Source organism: Lutjanus erythropterus, chromosome 22, assembly GCF_056507025.1.
Source record: "Lutjanus erythropterus isolate fLutEry1 chromosome 22, fLutEry1.hap2, whole genome shotgun sequence".
NCBI classification, from domain to species: Eukaryota; Metazoa; Chordata; class Actinopteri; order Lutjaniformes; family Lutjanidae; genus Lutjanus; species Lutjanus erythropterus.
The window spans coordinates 4,498,141-4,522,872 of record NC_139338.1 but is presented as its reverse complement, the minus strand read 5'-3'; the positions used below and the strand labels follow the sequence as shown (position 1 = coordinate 4,522,872).

The window sequence follows — 24,732 nt, the reverse complement described above, 5'->3', positions numbered from 1 at the left end:
AGATTAAGCAGAGTTCTGTTGCACAATTTCAAAGCTAATTTGTTAAGTAAATCCAAGTTTAATTATTAAACTGAAATTGGATAAGAGTTTACAATATAATGTCTCACTTACTAAAATTGACAAATGACAAAAAAAGACTTTTGGCTGCTCTCCATGCCTTAACACAATGTTACATTGTTAGCTAGCTAGCTAAAAAGTAAAAAAAAAAACAAAAAAACATTGACATTGTTTGCAGTTAAATTTAAAAAAGTGTTACATTGTTTGCTAGCTAGCTAGCTAAAAAGTAAAAAAACAACAACAAAAACAATGCATATGCTAGCTATATTAGCAAAGTGTAACAGTGTGTGTGCATACTAGCTAAAAATAAAAATATTGCATTGTTTGTAGTTTGCAAATATAAGTTTTATGATATGGAACTACAGCTTTTGTCCATAGGGTCCTCCAAAATCAATAATTACTAAAAAAAAAAAATCCTTGCAGCTTTATTTATTTTATTGTATGTATATAATATATATAAATGTTATATTTATACTATTGTTACTTCTATTTAACAGTTTTATCGGGCATATAAATCCCCAGCTAGGCCTATTATTTAATTTTTTATTAAGCCTGAATTTTTTTAAATATATGTATATATTAAATAAACAGAGTCCAGATTTTATGTATACAGTAAGAAGGAAACTAATTTTCTTGGTGTGTCTGTTGTTGTTTTCTATATTGTCAGGCCAATGTTGGCTTGCTTTTAACTACATGCATCCATATGCATCAATGCTGCTTTGAGTATCCTGCATCCATTTTGGGTGATGGTTGAGCATGTCTTCAGAAATTAGCCTAACACTACACAAATGCTTGGTTAAAAAGCAAGTATATCTCCAACCTAAGGAGTACTTTGCTGAGGGGAAAAAAACAAGAACTTCAGAGCTGACAAAACATTGTTAGCTAGTGAGCTAAAAAGAACGTATTTTGCAGCCTCAAAAAGGCAGCCATTTTAAAAGTTAAACTGCCTCAATGTCAGGTAAGTTAATAGTGGGTTGCATTTTAAAGTGGAGGTCAAAGTTGTTCCAAAGGAATTAGATTTAATCTAGATTTGGAGTAAAAACTTACATTGAAGAAGTTTAAATATAATCTTTATTAATTTTAAGTTGGTTCAGAAGTTTTCAACATAGTCTAAAGTTAAATTATGATTTAATCAGGTTTAAAAATTGATCCTTGTTGGTGTGAGCCAACCTAAATGTCCCTCTTCTTCCAGTGTGGAGCTCAACATGGTGCAGCTGTCTCCCTCCCCTACCCTGGATGTCACCCCTCCGCCTGAGCGCTCAGAGGAGGGGGAGGACAGACAGGAGGACATGGTCATGGCCGGTAGCCCGAAGGTGGGCTCGCCCGGCGGACTGAGTGCCCTGCAGTTCAGCCTGGAGGCCTCCACAGCCTACCACGGCTATGAGACCTACATAGAAGATGGTCTCATCTGCCTCAAACACAAAGTCCGCAACTTGGAGAAAAAGAAGGTAGGATGGTGACACTGTGGAGGAAATGACCGTTTTAAAAGCTGGATTGGTGGTCAGTGTGTGTCTTCTCTGCCCACAGCTGAAGCTGGAGGACTACAAGAGGAGGCTGAGCCGGGGTGAGGCACTGAACAAGGATCAGATGGTAAGTAGAGATAGTCAGATACCTTTTTACCTGACAAATACCTCGTGTATCGGTTGATAAAGAGTACCGATACAATACCACCACTGGCAAGTAGCAGTGTCCAGTTTTGGGGCCAATAAATTACGTGATATAAATTTGGTGCACAGACTTGTACTTGTAGATACCCAATCTAGCATTTTAGGCTGTATGGGGTTGTTTCCAGGGTTGTGTATTGGCAAGAATCTGGCGATATGATGTGTATCATGATGCAGGGGTTACAATTCAATATATTGAGATAAATTATGATACTGTAAGCAAGGTGATATATTGAGCTTTTTATCTAGTTTTAGGGAAACTGTCATAGTTTAAAGAACGTACAACTATATGAATAAAATTATTATTACACAAGAGGGTGTGCTTTAACATCATTATTGGCACGACCATGATGCAGTGAGGACTGAGGTACTTGTGCTGAGGTCCGTGAGCAAAGAAGGTAGATACAGAGAAGTGATTTGAAACCAGTGCTAAAAGTAGCAGGGTCCACTTTCGGGGCCAATAACTTGAGTGAAATTGATTGGGTGCATTGACTCATTTACCTCTCAATACCCACTCCAGCATTTTAGGTGGCATCAGAGGGATATCAAATACTCTTTTCCAGGGCTGTAAATTTGCAAGTGTCTGTAGATGCGATGTGTGATGCCGCTGGCAAGAGAATATACTGCCATTTTTTAAAAATCTAATTTCAGGGAAACTCATGTTATATATAAAATAAAGCAGTAGTATTGGAGAGAAATGTTATTATTCATGCAACACAAGCACCTCTCTCGTAACCATATCACTGAAGTGCTAATAATGACGTTTGAGCTCACCCTGGAGTGTTTGACCAAAATCTCTTCATGCTGACAGGCGATATGTGCTCAAAAGAAAAAAAGATTTGCTAGAGTTACCCGTTTTCCAGTCAGATCAGTATAACTGCTATGTAATGGAACGAAGTTTACTACTCCAGCTAGTAGACCGACCCTAGTAATGACTAACAGAGATTATTGCTAGTAACTGTTGAGGCAGCAGCCAATTTTAGCTAAGCTTTTTAGAGACTGTGGGGTTTCTTCTCTCCAGTATAACAGAACGAAATGGCACTTGACTTGTGATGCTTAAAGCACCAAAAAATACATTTGGATTACTCAAAACCAGTGTCTCTTTCCAGGAATCATGAGCTGGTTACTTTCGTTCTGTAGAAGAATCTACTGGAGCTAATTTCTTTTCTACTAAAACAAAGTTCCTGCATAACACTGCTGTCAACAAGATCTATGGATTATCTTGAGCAACAAGGTCATCATTTTTGGAAAGAGACACTGGTGATTTATTTTCATGATGAATTTCAAAAACACAGTCGCTCTGAGTGGAATAGTAATTTTAGTCAAGGGCACGGTATCTTATAAATCTTGCTGACTTCAGCGTGTTCTGGATGTCTAGTTGACCAGTCGGATTGCTTGGAAGAAACTGCCAGTTGTATAATCTGAGTTTAAAAAGTTTTTATGCAATTGGAAAAGTGAAGGTGGATAACACTGATATCTAGTGGTGGGAACATAGCATTGCAATACTCAAATGTATCCATTTTCCTACACGCCTACTGGTATCAGAACAACTTGAAAAGACTATACAATGGCAACAAAGCTAGAATCTCATGAATGTAAAGTGTTTTAGGTTTTTGCTGATTTCTTTCTTTTCCAGGTGGCTGTGGAAAAGTACGATGAGGTGATACATAACCTGGCATTCGCACAGGAGCTGCACAAAACCCTGGATGGCTTGACTCAAAATGTAAGTCTTTTTGATTGAGAACTGAGGTTATGCCATTTTACATCCCGCTGAAGATGACGAATTTCACCGTCCGACCCATGTTTGCAGAGATGTAAGCTAGCATTAGCATTAGCGATATCATGTACACTTTCACAGTTCTTGTTTTAAAAATGTGTCGGATGGAAACATAAAAAAGTTAGCTCGAGACTTCGAAGCTGACTCAAGGAGTTCAAGCATTAGCTTACATAAGATAACTATGCTAATGAAATCTGTTAACAAGAGTCATCATTTTAGCTGGCAAAATCCTTTTTTTCTTACTTCTCAGTGGAATCAAAGACTTCAACAACTACTCCCAGTTTCGATGTTAAATCTGCCGCTGTTATCCCTGTAAATGGCACAACAGGAGCCAAGGAGGGCGGAGCTTAGTGAAGGGTCACATGGGGGCTACTTGTCATGGTTGGTGCTCTGGTACCAACTGGTGGAGATAAAGTTAAAATACATTTTCTCAGCATAATTGAAGTGTAAAAATCAAAACTCCCTAAAATAACAGTTTCATCCCAATTCCCAAGAATGAGGGTTTTTAAAAATCTACTTGTTTTCTAACCGCTCCTTCAATCATGCTGCTGCTGTAGTTGCTCAGAGCCCAGAAGAAGGCTGCTAAGAAGGAGCAAGTGGTGAAGGTGGACGTGGAGAGGAGGCGTCTGAACACTGTGCTCCAGATCCAGCACCTCCTCCACAGCCTGCAGCAGGAGCACGTCAGGAGAGACCTGCTGTCTGGACACAACCAGGCTCCTCACGTCCCGGCCCAGCAGCTGCACAGCCTGAGTCAGCTCGCCGCCCTGCTGGGTGTCAAGAGGGACAACAGACTGAGGTGAGGCGTCATCGGAACACCCTGTACTTCTGTCAGTGTAGATAAGCTGCCAGTGTACACTCTTTTGGTGTAAAGGATTTAACTCTTAAACACACAATGAGCAGTGTGTCTGCAGAACATTGACTCAGCAATCCTGTCAGCAGGTGCTGAGATTTCTGAGGCCTCACTTTCTCTAACATTAGTATATGCCTAACTTCAGTCACCCAGTCCACAGCACCCACACTCTGCCCATTCATTTGATGGATGATTGAGGGTGATGCTACAAACAACCCGAACCACAAAATGTTTCCACAGCAAAGGCTAAAAAGCCTAGACCAGACAAATGTGCTGAGCTCATGTTTTCATTCAGACAGAATTCCACGGGCCTTGGATCCGTTAGGGCCAATCACAACCATTTATTGAATATGGGGCAGGTTCCATCAGGGCTGCACGTTTTTTGGTGAAAGTCAGATTGCGATTATTTTGGCTGAAATTGTGCTATGCAGTACAATTAGGGGAAATGATCAGTTTTACATTACAATTTTCAGGGTTACTTAAAGACTTAAAATTGTCATGATATGATATTTATTGACAATCAATCATGTTTTCTTTCATCTTGAGAAAAAGATGTTTAGGCCGGGTCATCTCTGCAGCACTACAGTACCTCATTGCTGTTTTCTCACACATTTTTCCTTTTTCCAAAAAATTGTGATTTTGTTCTGGTTCTGAGATTTGGATATTGCATTTGGCCATATTGCGATGTTATTGCAAGTAATTGTGCAGCCCTAAGTTCTATATGATGAATGACAGAGGAGCTCCACTGGTCAAGATTTAAAGTCGCATCACATGTTTTACCGCTCTGATTGGTTTGAAGTCTATGATTGATACTTACATTGTCAAAACTATGGTTGTTCCTGGCGACTAATTTCCATGTTGATTAGACGAAAAATTTATTTTAGAATAGTCATCTAGTCTGTCAATAAGAGAGAAGTTAAAACTGAGCACAACTTATTAATTGATCATGTTACACACTGCCTGAAACAAAACTGTGTGCATTAAGAGTCATTTGAAGCCATTAATCAGTCTACAATCACCATTTTAAATGCCGCTGAAATGTGTGGCACTTTGGGCCGTGCAATACAAACATTGCACAGTGACCTGCAGACCATGACGACTCAATAAATGCTTCACCTTTTCAGATGGAGAAGGATCGCAGCGTCTATGGGCAAATTAGATTTTACCCAGAGCTGACGTTAGCTGCTAGCCTGCTACACAGCTTTAGCAAGTGCTAGCAGCAGCAGCAGCCTGCTGTGCTTGCTGGTTAATGTCCATGTCTGTGATGAATGTGGTCACACGTTGATCCAGTTGAGTGGTTATATACCAGTTTCACACACAACCAGTCACAACCAACCTGGTTTCCTTTTTTTTTTTTTTTTTTAGATCTGCCAAACTGCGCTGGTTTAACAAGCTGTCATTTGTCCAACTTATGCTGATTTTAAAAACTTCTGGGATGGCGGGGAACATATGCTGGGCAAAAGGGACTGCTGTCTGATGGGGCCACAGCCCTGACTAGTGGTGGACGGGTGTATAACACCTTAGAGGCAACAGTTAACTAGCATTGTGCATGAATAAAATATTGAGAAAAAGTTTAACTGACCAGTATTTCTGGTGCCAACAAGCAAGGGTGGTAACGTTAAATCATGTAGTCGACTAATTGTACACATCCCTGGTCAGAACAAGTCTGACCTGATCTGAGATTGAGCTCCATATTTAATTTTAGGATTCACTAATTTACAAGAATTTTTCAGTCCAACATTATTAAATCATGGGATGCTGTGTCTTCAGTTGGATGGTAACATTCTGTATTAACTGCTTGAGACATAGCTAGGATTAGAAGCAATGTTTATGTCCATTCTTAATATGTTATTGTAGTAGGCTAATGTAGACCTCCTCCATGTTGGCCTATAGTCTTGTCCTGTCTAATCTCAGTTTTGGGAAGCAGAGGTGTTGCACTGGACAGACCTGACTGTCAAACTAGGCAGTACTGATGTGAATCAAGATTGTGTTGCATTTCTCACCTTAAATGTTGTCAGAAACTGTGAATCTGTTTTGCCAGGCTTCACGATATGAGTTTGTCTGCATCAAAAGTGCTGCAGCCAATCGGCGTCCTAGGAGGGACTATCAGTGTGTTGATCTGATTGGTTGAAGTTGGCCCAAGTTTGGCATGTTAGACAGATGGTTCATCCAGTCATCTGCTGCCCTTTTCCAAACAGTTTCTAAGAACAACTTCCATGTACTGTTAAGCTGTAATGCGAGAAAGATTGCAACTAGATGGACGCCATTTTATGCTCTGCTTGAAAATGGAAAAGTACTGCTACGTCACAAACTGCATTTCTAATACCCATACTGTTTAGTATGCCAGAAAAATTATGTCTCAGTTCATAGTATGACAGAAATACCTGATGTACTACATCAGGTTCCATTGTGCAGTATGCAAGCCAGCATGCCTTTGTGGCTATTCTGACCCACAATCCTTTGTGATGGGTGTATGAATAAGAGGGTCAAAGTTCAGGACACCATCTTATAAGGTAGTAGGATGTCCCAATTGTATGGATACTGCTTGAAATGGTGCATACTTTTTAAGGGCAGCAGCAGTATTGGAAATTGAAAATAAACAGAGGTTCCAGACTAATTTGCATGTTAGGCTATAAAAAGCCTCAATTTCAGTAAACAGTGTAGGACAAAATTTGCTTTGTCACCATGTTTAGTTAAATCTCTTCCTAATTAGCTCTGTGTGAACACCAAACTGTCCCCAGAGAGGAGTAATGGGGTCGTATTAAAGTAAATTGCAATTTGTGCAGTCTTTCAAATAATTTTAATGCCGTATGTTTTTGTTCTTTTAGAAAGGATTATCTAAGTCAAAACTGTTATCTTTCCATGACCATTTACTACAGGTTAGATCTGTGGCACTTGGTTGCATTATACTACCTGATCTGAGATAACCACTTCATGCATCATGGGTGATTAATGTAGCAAAGTGTAGATGGGATACAAGTTTTCTGTTGGATCAGATGCAGTCCAGACAGCTGTGCTGTTTTTAAATGTACAATGAAAAGATGGGGCATGAAAGGGTTGAGTGCTTATTTCAGTGTGACGAAGCAAAAACAAACATGACACTGCAACATGAGATAAAAGTGACAACATCCTAAAAATGACATGGCAAAAAATGCACATTGAAAACATGAGAAGTGTAACAGTACACAGTGCAGCATGTTTTTGCACATTCTGTCCAAACCTACTAGCTAACACAAGTTTACTGGTGTACAGAGTGTTCTGGGCTCCTTGATGACCTCTCCTCCATCTTCACTGTGTGTTGTAGTTTAGAGGAGCAGATGGACCAGGCAGCTCTGGCCTACTTGGACCTGCTGGAAGGGAAAGACAAGCCAGTGGCTGGATCCACATGTGAGTACAAGAACATGAAGACATCTGAGCTTAGTTGACTGAGCACCACACTTGCTAATCCAGGCTAATATGATTTTTGTTAATCCTCATGCTGCCAACTTCAGTTCTTCAAAGGCACATGGAAAATGTAGTCATCAATCACAGATGTAGTTCTCCTGGGAGAATGATGTGCTCATATTTTTGGGGTGCAGTAAAAGTGGAGAAATGGAAACATGAGAATGTGCTGCTGTTGTAGCTCCATGATTGAAAACTGAATAAAAACAACCTTATCAAAGCTTCTAAACCAGCTCTTCACAAACTTAAGGAGTTAACAGGGTTAATGTAATAACGGTGTAAACTAGGTCAGATAAATGAAGAATAACATGTAGTTTAAAAAAATCATAAATATTTTAAGGTAATTTCAGACTTGTAAAATTAAAACTTTAAGATGTGTCATTTATTTTTCATGACCTCATTGCCCACCTGAAGGGCCTTAACTTCCCACCAGTGATCCCCTGCCCACACTGCCACACACATCACTGCTCTTTAAACCATGGAAATAGTAATTCATCTCAATTAATCTTATTAAAAATTTGAATCGGTGAGAAGTCATAAAATTTACTCAATAAACCTGCCTATGAAAATCAATTTGAATAGTTTATAGAATTATATAATTAATATATTTTGGCTGTTTTGCAAGTCTCCATTAAAATGCTGTGATGAAATGGAGTTTTATATAGTTTCAAATCACCCCTCTTCCAACCCAGATGTTGGGATGCTGTGTAAACATGAATACAAATGAAATTCAATGATTTGCAAATACTTGTCGATCTCTATTCAATTGAAAATAGTAGAAGATATGTTCAGACTTTATTAGTTTGTTTGTTTTTTATAAATATACATGCCTGCGACATTTAAAAAAAAAAGTTGGGACAGGGACATGTTAACCACTTGTGATGCATCACTTTTTCTTTTACCAGCTCAGTAAGCGTTTGGTAACTGAGGACACTAATCGTTGTTTTAATTGTTGAGTTTCTAAAGTACCTGAACTCTTTTACTATGAAGCCACACTGTTGGAACACAAGCACAGTATGTCTTGGTATTGTCTTGCTGAAATAAGCAGGAACGTCTGAGAAAGACGTCATCTGGATGGCAGCATGTGTTGCTCCAAAACCTCTATGGCTCACCATCACAAACTCTCAATAAGCTCCAGTACATCCAGAACTCTGCTGCCCGACTACTCACCCATACCTGCACCTGCAACCACATCACCCCCGTCCTCCACAAACTCCACTGGCTGCCCATCCCCCAGAGAATTCATTTCAAAATCCTCCTCATCACATACAAGATCCTAAATAACCTGGCCCCACCCTCTGAACTTGAACCTGTCTGAACTCCTTCATCGACACACTCCCACCCGTGCACTCCACTCTGCTGATGCTAACCTCCTGTCCCCACCCATCCAGACTAAGCACAAATCCTGGAGGGACAGGGCCTTTTCCATCGCTCCTCCCACCCTCTGGAACTCACTCCCCAAAGCCATCCGAGACTCACCCTCTCTCCCCATATTCAAAAGATCACTCAAGACTCACCTGTTCAACACTGCTTTGAACCATTGACAGTTTCTTTTCCTCATCCCTTTCTTGTTTGTTTTTTTCTTTTTGTTGTTTACTACATTGTTGTATGTTTCTTCCTTTCCCTTTTCTTTTTTATTGTCAAGTGTCTGAGTATTTTGAAAAGCGCTATATAAGTATAATGAATTATTATTATTATTATTATTATTATTATTGTTATTATTATTGTTATTATTATTATTATTATTATTATTATTATTATTATTAGTATTATTATTATTATTATTAGTATGTACCTTTCAGCATTAATGAGGCCTTCACAGATGAGACGGTTACCCATGATGCCACCAGTGCCTCACTGGTGTATGTCTTTCCCAATTCTCAGCAATTGCTTTAGTGATTATGTTATTATGGCTGATGCAAACTGTGGTCTGAGCTGTAGAAATGAAAACTAACTTGTTATAAATTTTAATTTAAAGGAATGGTTCACCGAAAAATGAAAATTCAGTCATTATCTTCTCACCCTCATGCTGACTGAGGTTGGGGTTTATTTTGTTAGTCCACAAAACACTGCTGGAGTTTCACAGTTTCACAACTAGAAAAAACATAATATGCCTCTACAATGCTTGTCTGGTGTAATCCAAATCTCCTAGAGCCTTGACATGCCATTTGCACACCGTCACACCACACACTCACCCAGTTCAGACAGGGTGCACATGAACGTGACTCCAAACTAAGGAGCTACAGTGAAGATTCAGGCTACAAACATGTATGTGTAAATAATATTTCTTTGGTCAGATGAGCAGTATGGAGGCATTTTGTTTTTATTCTGTTCGTTTTACATTTGAAAACTGGTCACCATTCACATACGATTCTGCAACATTTTCCTGTGAAACTCCAGCAGTGTTTTGTGGACTAAAAAACTGAACCCGACCTTCAGTCAACATGAGGGTGAGTAGATAATGACAGAATTCTCGTTTTTGGGTGAACTATCCCTTTGAGGTCATCTGGTTTTCCTTGTTTTTATCTTATTTTTTTCAGTTAAGCTGTTGAAAGAGGAGCTCACCAGGCTGTTGAACTGCAAGTACTTCAGTTGTCTTCCACCTCCACCTGACAAGTCTTCAGAGGCGGTGCTGAGCTCAACCAGCCTCAGCAGTAAGAAGTCAACACTTAGATTCACTGTAAAACCTGTGATGTTAATGGTGTCAGACATGAGAGTTAGGCATTTAAAAACTGTCTACTACTAAACTCGTCTAAATATTTTTTTCTCTTTTCCTCGACAGCCACATCAAAGTCGACACCAAATGAAGTTTCTAAGAAAGAGGTAAGATGGATAAATGAAAGATTTAAAGCTGTATTTCAGTCTGACGTGAGTGTAAGCATGCTCCAGGATGCACTGATGCTCTGTTGGTGATATGGCAGTTTTTCAACAGACTGTACCTGACTGACATGGAGACTCCTCCCACTCAGAACTGGAAGGAGGACTTCCAGGCCATGAGGGAGCGGGAGCCTCCCGACTGCTGGGACATGGAGTTCCCAGACGGAGCCGCCTCGCCAAAAACCGGAGTGCAAAAACCGTGGAGAGGAGCCGCCGCTTTCATCCCCAAAGCCCCCATCGGCGCCAAGAAACAGTCCGACTGCAAACAGGTGAGCTCTCATTAAAACCATCAGGCATTGGACTTGTATAAAATGTATAATGTGAATATGTCTGACTGTAATACCAATTCTTCTTCTTGAGAACTGGGACAAATCATGTTGTACCAAAAAAGCTTTAAAAATCATTAATACTAACACTCTCATTCCTTTCTGTGTTTTTCAAGCAATTATGTATATGAAATATTTGTAATTTATGAAGTGTTTTGGTTTGCTTTGTTTTTTCTAAACTTGCTCTGTGACAGAAAAAAGTCTTGTCCCAGACAAGAATTTACAACTTCAAACAATTTTAAAAATGTATGCTTGAAAATCTAAAACTACAATACCTATCAATAACGTAGATATAAAAATGTGATGTGTGTGTATATATACTTACTATTTTTCATCTCACAGCATAGTCATTGTAATATTTTGTCAACTCAAGGTCCTATCTGCAGAGTGTCTGATGTTGGCTCGTCCTAGTGGTGGTAAGCAGGTAGAAGTAAACGTGCAGATTGCACAGCACGTTGTAGTGACAAAGCATTAAAACAACGGTAATTAACCATATTTTGACAATTCAAGGTTACTTCAGGCCACCCTCCCATTCTAACAGGTTTCCACCTGTCCTGGCCATCACAGCACATTATTTAATCTGGGGCAGGTTTGATTTGATGATTGACAGAGCAGTGTTGCAGGTTCAGACACCGTAATTTAGGATTTTTTTTTTTTTTAATTTAGGAGTTTTTTGGAACTGAAATGCTGCAAATAAATCTGTAAGTCTGACAGTGTGCGACAGTCATTCTGTCATTTCTCCCGTTGATGTGTGGTACAGCCTGCAGTTTTAACCCTGTTAGTCTCATGTGACCAAACTTTGGTGTGAAATTTCACTAAGGTTAGTGTGTTGGTCAGGCCATGTTTATTAAAAAGTACATGATTAATGTAACTGCTTGGGGTCAATTCATTATGTAAACATTAATATTTAATAATGCACCAGGTTAGAGGGTTCCTAGTATAATTTACAGCATTAGTTCTCTGAGAATCTCATATCCAAGCAAAATTGGTATTGTTTTTTTTAATGTTTTTGGGGGCTTTTATTCCCTTGATAGGACAGCTGAAGATATGACAGGAAAGGGGGGGTGAGAGTGGGGCAATGACATGCAGCAAAGGGCCATAGGCAGGAGTTGAAGCCACAGCCACTGCAGACGACTCACAGCCTCAGTGCATGAGGCAAACCCTCTACCAGGCCACACAAAATTGGTATAACATTGCATCAGGACCTTGTGAATCGAATTGATACCCAGCCCTAATCAGTTGCATCCAGAGACATTTTGATCTGCACCTGATGATAACATCCCTTGGAAATTAAAAAGGAACTGAGAGATCTCAGGTCTTGATGCCAGCCTAGCTGAATACTGCCGCTTTGCCAGTTTGGCTTTAAAAGTTATTGCAGCGTTAGATTGACGTTGAAAGAAAAGAGTATTTAGCTATCACAGCTGTTCATTTAAAGCACACCGAGGCATCAACTTTAACAAGTTCATACAACATGTGGTCCATATTTAAAGGCGTTTTAAGTGTTTATACCTGTTTCAAATGACCTGACCCTCAGTCGGGTTGAGAAGTCATAGAAGCTGTCATAGCCTCCTGCTGGTCAAGATCTCTGTCTTTAATCTAGGTAGTCTAGAGCAGTCTTTCCCAAAGACTGGGTCAGGATCCACAGGTGGGTCACAGATTTTATGTGGGTCATCAAATAAATAAGACTATAGAAGACATTCAGCAAGTTTAAGAGTTAAAATGTGTAATTCTTTTACTGATGAGAGGAAAAAATGAGAGCCTGTTAATTCTGCCAAAATGCACTGATTTTATCTCATTTATGAAGCACACTAAAATGTCCTGTACGTTTTTTTTTTTTTTCCTTGTTGACTGGAAATAAGAACAGTAAGATGGCCTTTAACTTAGCTCTCATTTATGAAGTATTTAAAATGTGTATAATTTCAATAAAATGTGTCAAGATGATACAAGGTGATGCAGAAATGGCACCAAGTGTTTATTTATGTATAAATTAAGATTAATTGTGAGACCTTAAATTGAGTTGTGATGGTTTGTCATTTGTAGGCCTGAGGCAATTCATAAACATAATAGATGTCATCGATCATGAAAATATGTTGATTCTTTGCGTATCGCTATGAAAGACTCTGCCTGGTCAGTGTGTGGATTCACTTGGAGAACAAGTCTATTTTTCAGGATTATGATTGAATAAAATATTGCAATATTAATGAGACAAGATTTTAATATGTATTTTAGGTAAATTGGTATGTAATTGAATAATAAGAAATATTCTATAAATAATCAATAGATTAATCGTGAACTGAGCGGTCTCTGTTTCAGATAGTTGTTGTGCGATTGGATGCCCTAATCAATGAGAAGACAAGCCTGACCAGCGTTTTTACAGAATCTTGTCTGACAAAGAAAATCCAGAAAAGAGGAAGCTGTGGATTTGTGCCATTACACGTCTCTGTCCCCGGGGACAGCAAACCGCCATCAGTGTGACACGTGTTAACAGCAAACACCAAAGTTTTGATTAGATTTGTCATGAGATATGTTAACCTAACGAAATGATACTGCCTTGTCATTTAGTGTCCTACAGCACTGACCACAATGACCCTGGAACTAGCTAAAACCCATGGGTTAATGTTGGATAGTTCACATTAGTTAATTACAAAATATAAATACAAAAGACATATAATTGTCTGTATTTTTGTACACTTTAATCCAGATTGGTAGTGTAAGGTGAGGGATTCTCCACAAGACGGATGCAAACCTCACTGAAGTGGAGCTCTGGCAGTGACTTTAGTGACTCAAATATGGCGGCAGGTGCTATAAATGGATTGCAAGTGCCCAAAACTTCTTTGCTTTGTTTTTCTTTAGCTGCGAGGTGATCCAAATATTCGTGGCTTGAAATGAAGAGAAGTTTTAGCAGCTTGTGCTGAGTCTGTATGGAGAATCTGGTGTGAGCCACCACGCTGGCCTATTGTTTTCACCGTGCATGTCATGTGACTGAAAACTAAGGACATGTGAGCTGCTCAAAGAGAACAGTCAACGTTGGGATCATCTCTGTTCATTTGAGGTTGTGAGGGAATGACTGACATTCGGGGTTAGGTGCTCTGACAACAGCTGATGCAGGACTTTCCCTGAATGGAGGGACTGTCAGCTACATCTCGCTGCACAGTCTTGTTTTTTTTCCCCACCTTCATGATTTGACCTTGAAGAATTATTGTTTGCCTTTTTCTTTTAAATTGTTAACTGGTGAGTCAGTCTGATTTGTAAAGCTATTAATACAGCATGTTGTTGGCCTTCAAACAATAATTAATACATGACATTCTCCCCAGAGAAAAGAGAGGAGAGCCAAAGGAGAGCAACATGCCAAGTCGGTGAGTACAAAACATTTAGTTTTAAATTTCCAGACATCTCAACCACTCGCAAACCGTCCTCATGTTCTTCCCGACAGGCAGTTCACATGAAAATGCCTGTGGAGGTCTTCAACTCTCCGTCTGCCTTACCCAAAGACCCCATCCTGAGGAAGCAGCACCTAGAGGACCTCATGACGAAGATCCACGGCTCCTTCAGTTTCATGCAGGTGGAGTTCAGCTGTTTGCAAACCCATTGAATAAACCGTGGTTTATTCACATTTATGTGAAATGCTTTAACTTTGGAATAGACTTGTGAGGATGTCAGTTCAGAGACTCGCTAAAAAGATATTTAATGGATACATTTCATCTGGTTATCCCTGGGCTAACCAGATGAAGTGCCTGTTTCATTTGAATGATTTGTTATTTATCTTCTAGAACGGATTACTCTGTAATGCTAAGGAGATTAGAAGTAAAATGTTTCTCATGTATAGAGGAAAATGGTCTGTTGATACATGGTATCAACCAAAATGATGAACTTACTGTCTCATAAAGAATTGCTGAGTTGTAGAATCTTATGTGAACAAAGATCTTTATGTGCACAGTTACATTCAGGAACTTTATCATTGGCCTTGGAGACCAGCAGATTTAATGCCACTTTAGAGGAGGACAGATTCTGTTGTGTGAGCTCGGTAAAATTGAGAATAAGATTAATTTTTTGTTTTGCTGTCCTGCCTATGAGGACTTAAGGGATGTACTTTCACTAAAATGTTTATCCTGACTTCTTTTTGCTGGATGAGTATGAGGAACTTAAGTTTAGGTATGGGAATTGAGAAGCAGAATCAATAATGGCATTGGTATCAATAAAATCTTATTGATCTGATTCTTTGAGTCCTGTTTTTCTGTGTAGAAAAAAGTAGGCCCATTATTATCATTACTAGTAGTGGTGTTATGTGTAAGGGGCTGAAACTGAACTTTAGTGGTGTAAAGTTCTGTGTCAGAACTGTTGATGGACTGTGTTTAGGAGTTTTCACCATCTGTGAAGTTTGTTTAATGTTCATGGCTTCCTCCAACCACTGTGCAGCGCTGTAGGATTCAGGCTTCTGAGGTTTACATGTGCTGCAGATACAATGCTGAGACACAGCACTCATTTGCATAATGCCCATAATGCATTGCTGAAAGTCTACTTTGTGTTTCAAAATACAAATGTTTAGTTTTGTTGGTGTCTTTAATGTACGGTTGTTACTTTCTGTTGCGTTGTGTTGTTCACAAAATGGTGATTGAGCTGGAGTTTCTATGAAGAGACATCTTAATGATGTTATTGGAATTATAATTTTGGAACCGGTTCTAAAGTGGAACTGGGTCTCAATGCCTATCTCTACTTGAGTTATGCTTTAGAAAGGGAAACTTTTTGTAGCAGATTTTATTTGTCCAGCTTGGGAGGCAGAGTATTCATTTGGTGTCTTACCCACAATTTCCACCAGGCATGGCTGTGCTGCATTACTGTTGTACTGTGGCAGTTGGAGCAATCTGCGGGCATACTAGAAAATGCTTTTGATGCCTCTAAAAGTGCTGCGGTGCATTTCAGACGTGTCCCAGAAGCAGCTTGGCGCTCCGCTCTGTGGAGAATACACGACAAGTCTATTTTTGACGGATGCCATGTCAAGTAGCACAGAGCAGATCAAACAGGCAGGAAGTCAGACACACAAAAGGCAGGGAGAATCTGGTTAATTTTCAAAATAAAAGACCCCATGCAGACTGACGATCATAAAGACAGACAGAAAAGAAATTATTACACTATGTAGCCTGCTTATCCATGGTAGAAGCACAAAGCACAAGGAAGGAGGTCCTAATCATCAAGATCTGAGCAAATAAACATAATTGGGCAGGAAAAACAGTCCGCTGCTGACAGCTGCTGGTGGGTGCTGCAGCCATGCAGAGGACTGATCAGAACCATGGCACACATGTGCCACGCCTGGTGGAATTTACTGGTCATGTCCATGTCGGTGTCCAACACTCATGGGTTTATGGCACACACACACAAAAGGAAATGAATCAATCAATATTCAGTTTTGCCAGTGTTGGCAGGTTTTAAAATGCTGCTGTCCTCTTCAGGACTCTCTTCTGGATGGTGAGATCTCCCCCACTAATGGCCACCCCAGACTGAAGAGACGGACGTCTGGATCTCCTTCTCCTCTGGGTAACTTGGAGCAAGTCAACAAGCTATTTAATTTGGCAAGATAATTGACAGCTGACAGAAATCCCAGTGACTGATGACCGGAAATTCAAGTGTAAAGCTGCAGTCCAAATCTCATACTAAATTTTCATACTATGTATGCAACTCAGTGAGCAAGAGGGCCAAAGTCGAGGCAAGTAGTATGTCCAAACTGTATGCATACTGCATGCAACAGTACATACCTTTGCAAAGACAGCTGCAGTACATGCAACAAAGTAAAAATATTATGTGATTTGGAACAGACCTGTATTGTCACTGTGCGCATGGTAGCATACCGATGTTGGCATTTAGCTCAATGACCAAATGCAGCCATACAGAGCTGCTGGCATGGCTATAGACTTTGGTCTTGTTTGGATGTCAGGGTACAAATGACATGCTTGGTGAGAAGCACTGAACATAAACATCATTATGTTTACAAGAAATGTTCACAAGATACTGGGGAGAGGTGAGAGTAAGTCACATGTGTGTCTCAAGTCTTACACTTAAAGTCTCACACAAATCCCAAGTTACTGTGATAAGAATCAAGCAAGTCAGGTCATTGCTGAGGAAATGTGTGTGGTTATATGGCTCCATATTAGTCCTCTAATTGTCTTATACATTGGGAATTTTATTGAGTAGACATCCTTAATCTTTTTGAAGCAAAGTCTAACACAGCTTAAACTCAGCTTTTAGTTCAGGCTCATTTATGCTCCCTTTGCATAGAAAAATGGACATCCACATTTCAAACAATGGAACAGTCACTGCCTACATATTTCCATGCATCCTTTACATTGGAATACATCCACTAGAGGGCTCTGCTCAGAGTCAACCCTGAGGAAGAGTCAAAAGTTTCTGGTCGAAGCTGTAATAATGTACCTCTTGAGAAAGAGGCCAAGGCAGCGTTGTAGACGGTGGTGGTCTGTGTGCCATTAGCCTGACTCATCTGAGTTTTTTTTTTTGTGGAGAAAGGTCTGGCTCTGCGAGACTATAGTTCCGTTAAATACAGCACGACATGTGGACAAAAATTTTTTTTCACAGCCTATTGGACGATCAACATCATTTACAATACTATTGGATCTTATTTTTTTAAACTTCTTGTTCTGTGCTTTCAGAGACCACGTAAAAGTATAGACAAAATAACACAGCACAGACAGAAGGTCCTGTTCGTGTCTGTATGCGTATCTAACAGAGTATAAATGAGCCTTTAATGTTTGACCAGCCAATAAGTTAACAAAAATACACATTCTTGTAGCTTGTGGGCCTTATAGTGACAGATGATATTGGATGTTTTGATGGCCATGCCACTGATTTTTGAGCTGCAGCTTGCGTATTGCTGTCCTCTTTTTACTATGGTTATTGACCACACAATCCTTGAATCATCAAATTTTACTACTTTTGGACTAGCTCCCTCCATGATAGCTGCCTCGTGTTGTCCTCTGCTGGATCCTAGAAGGTTGCACTAGAAATCACCCAGTCACCTTTCAAAAACAAAATGTAACTTCTCAATATGAAGAAAAATGTAAATGTTAAATTAAAAAAGCAAAGTCTTTTCCTATCATCTTACTTGGTATTTGTGAGACTTCACTAGGACTTGACACAGTCATGTCTTTTATCAATGTTAGTCATGTATGCAAGTCAAGTCCTTAAATTTGCGACTCAAGTAAAGTCATGAAACAACAGTCCCCTGCTTCTGGTACTGGGTATGGACCACAAACACTTGAGCATTAGATTCATATAAAAATATGACTCGTAATATCTTTATTAATTATCTTTTTGTTTTTTTCTAACCAGGTCACTCAGACCTGAGGAGTCCAGGTGATGTCCTGCCCAAAGCAATGCATGTAAGCTGTCATTTTTCTGTCTGTCATGGGTCAGTTGTGACTTAGATTGAAATTACTTGGACTTGTCATCACTTCTTCCTCATCCCCCCCACCCAGTCCACCCCACTACCTACCAGGCTTCTGGAGCGCAAAGCCAGTCTAACAAACGGGGATCAGTGCCTGGAGACCTGTGACCTGGAACTTTCCTCTAAGGACCTACCTCATGTAAGAAGTAGCACACTGGCTATGAGATGTACCATATTAACACTGCATTTCTAAGTGATCGGTTGACTTGTCTCTGCAGGACCAACTGCAGTTGGCTGAAAGAAAGAAGTTTCCTTCACCACCGCTGTACCGCAGGGAGTCGACCATCTCTGTCAATCTGGAGGAAAAGAGCCGTCCTCGTGTAAATGAGCGTTCTTGGCCTTGTCAACAGACTAAACACTGAAGCTGATGTGTTGTTGATGATTTTAATGTAACTCTGAACCTCTGCGTTCCACAGACGCCAGTAACTGAGTCAGGAGAGCAGTCCCCCTGTAATGGAGTGGCATCTTGCACCTCCACCCCCCCTCAGGGACAGACTTTCTCTACACCCCCCACAAGGAGAACTCTGACATCTGCACAGTTTCAGAACATCCAGTCAGTAAGTTTTACCAAAGATACGGCCATTAACTTGTACTTTTTCATATCCGAAACAGATTGCATGTTAATAACGGGTAGACTTCTAGGTCTTCTAGCGTAGATCACTGGTTTTCTGTTTTGTCTTCTGTTTCTTTTGGGTTTTATCCGATCAAGACCCCAAATCCTTTCAAGGGCTGCATAGTTGGCTTCATTACTACAGTTACAGCTTGCCAATCCTCCGAAACAAAGCTGATTTTCCTGTGTGATCATGCAAGACAGTCCATACTTGAGAGGGAATGCTGAATAGCTGCTGTAATGTCCCTAACCCAACAGAACAAAAAGTGTGAACACAGAAGCCTATCAAATGACATGCAGTCACATAGATGCATTCTGTTGCCACATGTGAAATAGTTTTCTCAAACTATGTCTTCCAGATCGCAACACAATCTATATCTGAATGGGGCAGAGCATTTTTAGTGTCCATTTTCCTCACTGTAGGTCTTCAAGGTGAATTCCTCTTTACCTCAGAATGGGGACCTAAACTACAAACCAGATTTCTCTGAGCCCAGGTACAGCACTGCCAGTACCCAAACACCACCTGAGTTTGCTCCGTCAGAAGATGAAACGCAGCCGGGTATGTCAAGCAAACTTTTGTGTTCCTAATCTCTCAATCCACATGGGATGCAAGGTCAAAGCAGTTGTCTGAGACCCATTTCATGCTGCGTCATCTCTCCAGCGTTCCAGTCAGATTATACAGTGGGTAACGGTGGACAGATCTTCCTGTCCCCGAGCCAGTCAAGCGGAAGCGTGAGTCGACCCAGCCAGTCATACTACACCAGAGGATCTGTGAGAGGTATGGCACGTGGAGGCAAGGGACTGGCACAATCCTTTCGCTCCTCTGGTTGGTATCGAGGTATCTATCCTCAGCTCTCCTTCTTTTCTTCTTGGGTTTTCACCACACCTTTCCTTTTGCTAAACATCCATTCAAGTGTTATAGGGGTAGCCTTGTCACATTCTTGCTAAAGCTTTGTCTGAAATGAATCTTACTAATTTCTGCTTCTTCAGGAGGATCCTACATCCCTCAGACTCATTTCAGGGACTCTGGCCCTCTCCTCTATGCTGCTAGAGTAAGTACATCTCTTTGTGTTCTATGTTGTGTAATTTTGCAATGAGATCCTACCGAGAACGGATCCATCTCATTCTTGAAGATGAGCTAGGAAAAAGATGGTGACCATCTGTGCTCCTTGTCCTCACCCTGTTTCACTTTCTGTACACTTGGACCTTGAAATGCTACTGGACATGTGTTTATAGAGTAACTTTGATATTTGTCAACCAGAGGAGTATTTTACATAGTGGATTAAGCAGGAATTTTCCAGCTATCTTGGCTGAATGTAGCTGCAACTTGGAACCAGTTTCACAAAGATATTTTAGACAAGTCTGTAGTGTTAGACTAGTCTTAATTTGGTACTAGATTATTCTACTGAAAGTTAGACCATTTCACAAAAATAAAGACTTATCGTAAGACAAAGATTAGACACCTTACCCCCAGGCTGACTTAAAGCTCATTTATGACCCATGTTCCCATTATAACAGTCAGTGCCACCAACTGCTCAGTAGCACAAAGGAGGAAAAATTGAATCAGAAGTTGCACTGCTGTGCCTCATGTGTAAATGCGTGCACAGGATCTCTCTTGCTGAGAAGACGCACCCTATTTCCCAGAGACCCAACCTATCCACTGTTGATCAGAATGTTAATTTTTATAGGGTTGCAACTAATGATTATTTTCGTAGTCCATTAATCAGCAATTATTTTCTCGATTAATCAAGTAAGTTATTTGTTTTAGAATGTCAAAAATGGTGACAAATGTCAATCATCATTTCCCAAAGTCCAAGATGATGTCCTCAAATGTCTTGTCCACAACTCAAAGATATTCAGTTTACTGTCAGAGAGAAGTAAAGAAACCAGAAAATATTCACATTTTGACTCTTGCTTGCAATTATAATTGCAACCCATGCATCATTAATCTTGTAGTATTGTAATTATTTTCTAAGTTATTCATTGAGCAGTCCCCAGTACTATTTGAATCTGTTGGCTTATCAGTGTCTTTAGTGGCTCAAATTCACACAGACTCAAATGATAAAAAGCTAATGTAATGGCTTATCTGGTTTGGGATACTCTGATATAATGTCCCTGATCTGCAGAACAGACAACCAAATCCTTTAATTCCAGCAACCAAACATAAGCACAAGCTGAGAAATCAGTCTGCTTGCATACAGACCTGTGTTAAATGTATTACTCTCTTGCTGCTTTTCCTGTCTGCATATGTTTTATAGTTTCTCTGTGGTATTTTCTTAGGACTCTGGATACCAACATAGCTATAGACGTGGAGGAGGGAGGCATAACTCTAGTGGTAAGAACACATGCTCTAACTCTAAAGTTCTAAACGGTAATCTGTCCCTCAGGGAAGAGCTTCTGCAGCAAATACCTGTTAAGTTCTTCCCTAAAGGACAGTAGCTGGAAGGGATGAGTATCGTTAGGATTTTATTGATACTAGTACTCTTAGCTGTGTGCTAATGTGTGGTAGTTTGATACTGTTTATAGTTTCCTGTAGGGGATAAGAAAGTAATCATTTTATGATGCACATAAGCATTTCTGTGTGAATTTCAATACCCAGGCCTGGTAGTTGGAAAGAAGAGATTACCAAGAAAGAGCTTACAAAAAGTAATAATACTGGGTGTTGGACCAAAGTGCATGTGAAAAACAGAAAAATAGTCTGCACTCAAGAGAAAGCTCCATGAACATTTTACTGTATCACCATATACGGCTGGGTATCAGCACTCAAAACCTTTTTTAAGGTATTGAAATAACCCAGTACTATGTATCAAAACAGTGGAGCAATACCTGCATTTGATCCTTTCTGTGCCCAAATTTAGACAAAAATGACAATGGCTTTACAGGCACTGGTATTGGAAATGTTATCATACAAACCCCAATTCCAAAAAAGTTGGAACGTTGTGTAAAATATAATTAAAACCAAATGCAATGACTTGCAAATACCTTTTGACCTATACTCAATACAGTACAAAGACAATGTATTTAATGCTAAAACTGATCAACTTTATTTTTGTAAAATATTCACTTATTCTGATTTTGATGCCTGCAAGATGTTCTTAAAAAAGTTGGGACAGGAGCATGTTTACTAGTGTGATACATCAGCTTTTCTTTAATTACATATCAGCACTGATATACAACTTCAGATGCTCAACAGTCTGGGGTCTGTGTTGTATTTTGCACTGTAAGCAGGTCAGTCTATTACCTGAACTCTTTCCCTAGGAGTCCACGCTGTTGGAACACATGCAGAACGTGTCTTGGCATCATCTTGTTGAAATTAGCAGGGACGTCTTCTCAATGTCAGCATATGTTGCTCCAAAATCTTTAAGTACCTTCCACCATTAATGGGGCCTTCACAGATGTGACTGTTGCCCATGGGCACCAACACATCCCCATACCATCACAAATGCTGGCTTTCAGTGCATGGTAGTGCCAGTAACAATCTGGATGGTCCTTTTCATCTTTAGCCCCGAGGACACAACATCCATGATTTGTGAAAACAATCTGAAATGTGATCTCGTCAGACCACAGCACACTTTTCCACTTTGTGTCTGTCCATCTCAGATCAGTGAAATCTCTAGTTTCCTGCAGTTTTGTGTTGAGAAACTTTGTTCTTAAACTGTTGGACTGTTTGCTCACTCAGTTTTTAACAGTGATGACCCTCGCCACATCCATGCTTGTGAACAACTGAGCCTTTCGATGCTTGTTTCATACCCAATCCTGATACTGTTGCCAGTTACCCATGAACCGGTTTACCTGTGGGACGTTCCAAAGAGGTGTCATTGAGCATTCCACAACTTTCTCAGTCTTTGTTGCGCTCTTCCAATTTTTTAAAAATATCTTGCAGGTCTCAAATTCAGAACGAGGGTATATTTACAAAAGACAAAGTTTTAGTTTGAATATGCTTCAAAGACAAGATATTTAATGTTCAATCACATACAAGTTCAAGGTTTTATTCACATTTTCCACAGCACACCAACTTTTTTAGGAATTGGGATTTTCAACTTTTTTTTAAACAATACCCAGCCCTGTCACCATATGATGTTCAGTACACAAGAGCTACAGTCCAAAGAGGTCACCTGACAGGTCATGATGACTGATTGGAGTTTCATGAGCCTGGGGTATTGTGCCCAAATCATGGCTTTTGAAATGTGGACCAGTGATGCTCATCTGTCAAATGGTCAAACTAAGCAGTGCTGATATGGGTCAAGATTCTGGTACTGCCCTGCCCAGTTCTGTGTGATTGCTGTACATAAAAGGCAGTCCAACTTAACAATCACTAAACAACGCAAGTCTGAAAATTCCCCAACACATGGATGTTATTTGCTGACTCTAGTTGCTACAGGACTGCTTAGTGTCACTGCACCCAGTTGTCTCTTACCATGTTTTTGTCTGGACTCTGCAGCAGCGTGGAGCGACTCCTCCCAGGTGAGCAGCCCAGACCGGGAAGGAACGTTTACGATCGTGGACTCAGGTCATGGTGATTCCTTGTCGGTCTCCACAGTGGAGGTCCCTCTCACCCCCCACGGCCACCATCACACCACCCTGCTGCCCATGCAGCTCTACCCCTTGTCCCAGCCGCTGCGAGTGGCCTTCACAGCCTCTCGCACCGCCAACTTTGCCCCCGGCAATCTGGATCAACCCATTGTGTTCGACCAGCTCCACAGTAACCTGGGCGAGATGTACGACACCCACATTGGCCGCTTCACCTGCCCCGTCAACGGAACCTATGTCTTCATCTTCCACATCCTGAAGCTCGCCATCAACGTGCCGCTCTACATTAACCTCATGCGCAACGAGGAGGTGATGGTGTCGGCGTACGCCAACGACGGAGCCCCAGATCACGAGACGGCCAGCAACCACGCCATCCTGCCTCTCTTCCAAGGAGACCAAGTGTGGCTTCGCTTGCATCGTGGTGCCATCTACGGCAGCACCTGGAAGTATAGCACCTTCTCTGGCTTCCTGCTGTATCAGGACTGAACTGTTCTCCAACAAACGGCCCTCTGCTCTCACCGTGTGGACTGTTTGTACTAAATGGTGATAAAACAGTATTGTGGTCAGGCTGCATGCCAGCGCCCTTATTCACCAGAAAGCCCATTCATAACATACGTGTTGGTGGCCAAATGGAATGATCTGTCTTCACAGCCATTATCTACATTTGAAGTGGGGATTGACTGCCCGATTCCCCATGAATGTGTAGTTGACAGTGATGGTGGTGCTCCCTGTGACTGTGATACTGGTACAGCTGGGCCTTGATACGTGTCATCTTGCTGTAAACCATCCTCCTATCAGCCCATAGGTCACTGATCTCAGTGAGAACTCTAATGCAATGTTATGAATTTGTGCCTTTGTTTTCTGAATGGCTTTGGATGACTGACCAGATGTTAAACGGCTCATGAACTGAATGACTGACTGGCTGATTTATAATTGACTCCGCTATCAGCACATTGCTTGATGCTGGGCTCCTATGCATTCAGTCTCACCTTGCTGTGTGTGAATGTGAAGCTGAGGAAGGAACAATTGTGTTCTTGGTGGTGGGTATGGTGTTGAACACTTGAGGCCAAATAGTTGCACTAACAGACTACTGTGGAGAGATGGAAGTGGTCCCTTGATGTGCCTAAATAAAAGATGAGCAGTGAAA

At 40.6% G+C, this 24,732-nt stretch overlaps 1 protein-coding gene across 1 annotated transcript; it reads left to right on the top strand.

Annotated features, from left to right (window-relative positions):
* The first annotated feature begins 1,236 nt into the window (after nt 1-1,236).
* Nucleotides 1,237-24,732, top strand: caprin2 (caprin family member 2). Its single transcript, XM_084711286.1, has 20 exons — nt 1,237-1,505; nt 1,585-1,647; nt 3,358-3,444; nt 4,056-4,294; nt 7,653-7,735; nt 10,330-10,443; nt 10,572-10,612; nt 10,711-10,935; nt 14,307-14,348; nt 14,426-14,554; nt 16,440-16,524; nt 18,331-18,380; nt 18,477-18,584; nt 18,664-18,765; nt 18,862-19,002; nt 19,479-19,614; nt 19,717-19,893; nt 20,046-20,107; nt 21,336-21,390; nt 23,497-24,732. The coding sequence occupies exons 1-20, from the start codon at nt 1,263-1,265 to the stop codon at nt 24,069-24,071; spliced, it is 2,757 nt and encodes a 918-aa protein (XP_084567412.1). The 5' UTR covers nt 1,237-1,262; the 3' UTR covers nt 24,072-24,732.

Excerpts from the sequence above, each read along its gene's own strand:
- caprin2 (XM_084711286.1), top strand. The coding sequence starts at position 1,263 with ATGGTGCAGCTGTCTCCCTCCCCTACCCTGGATGTCACCCCTCCGCCT. Across the intron at positions 18,381-18,476 it reads TCCTGCCCAAAGCAATGCAT|TCCACCCCACTACCTACCAG; the intron begins GTAAGCTGTCAT and ends CCCCCCACCCAG. Across the intron at positions 19,894-20,045 it reads CTCCTCTGGTTGGTATCGAG|GAGGATCCTACATCCCTCAG; the intron begins GTATCTATCCTC and ends CTGCTTCTTCAG.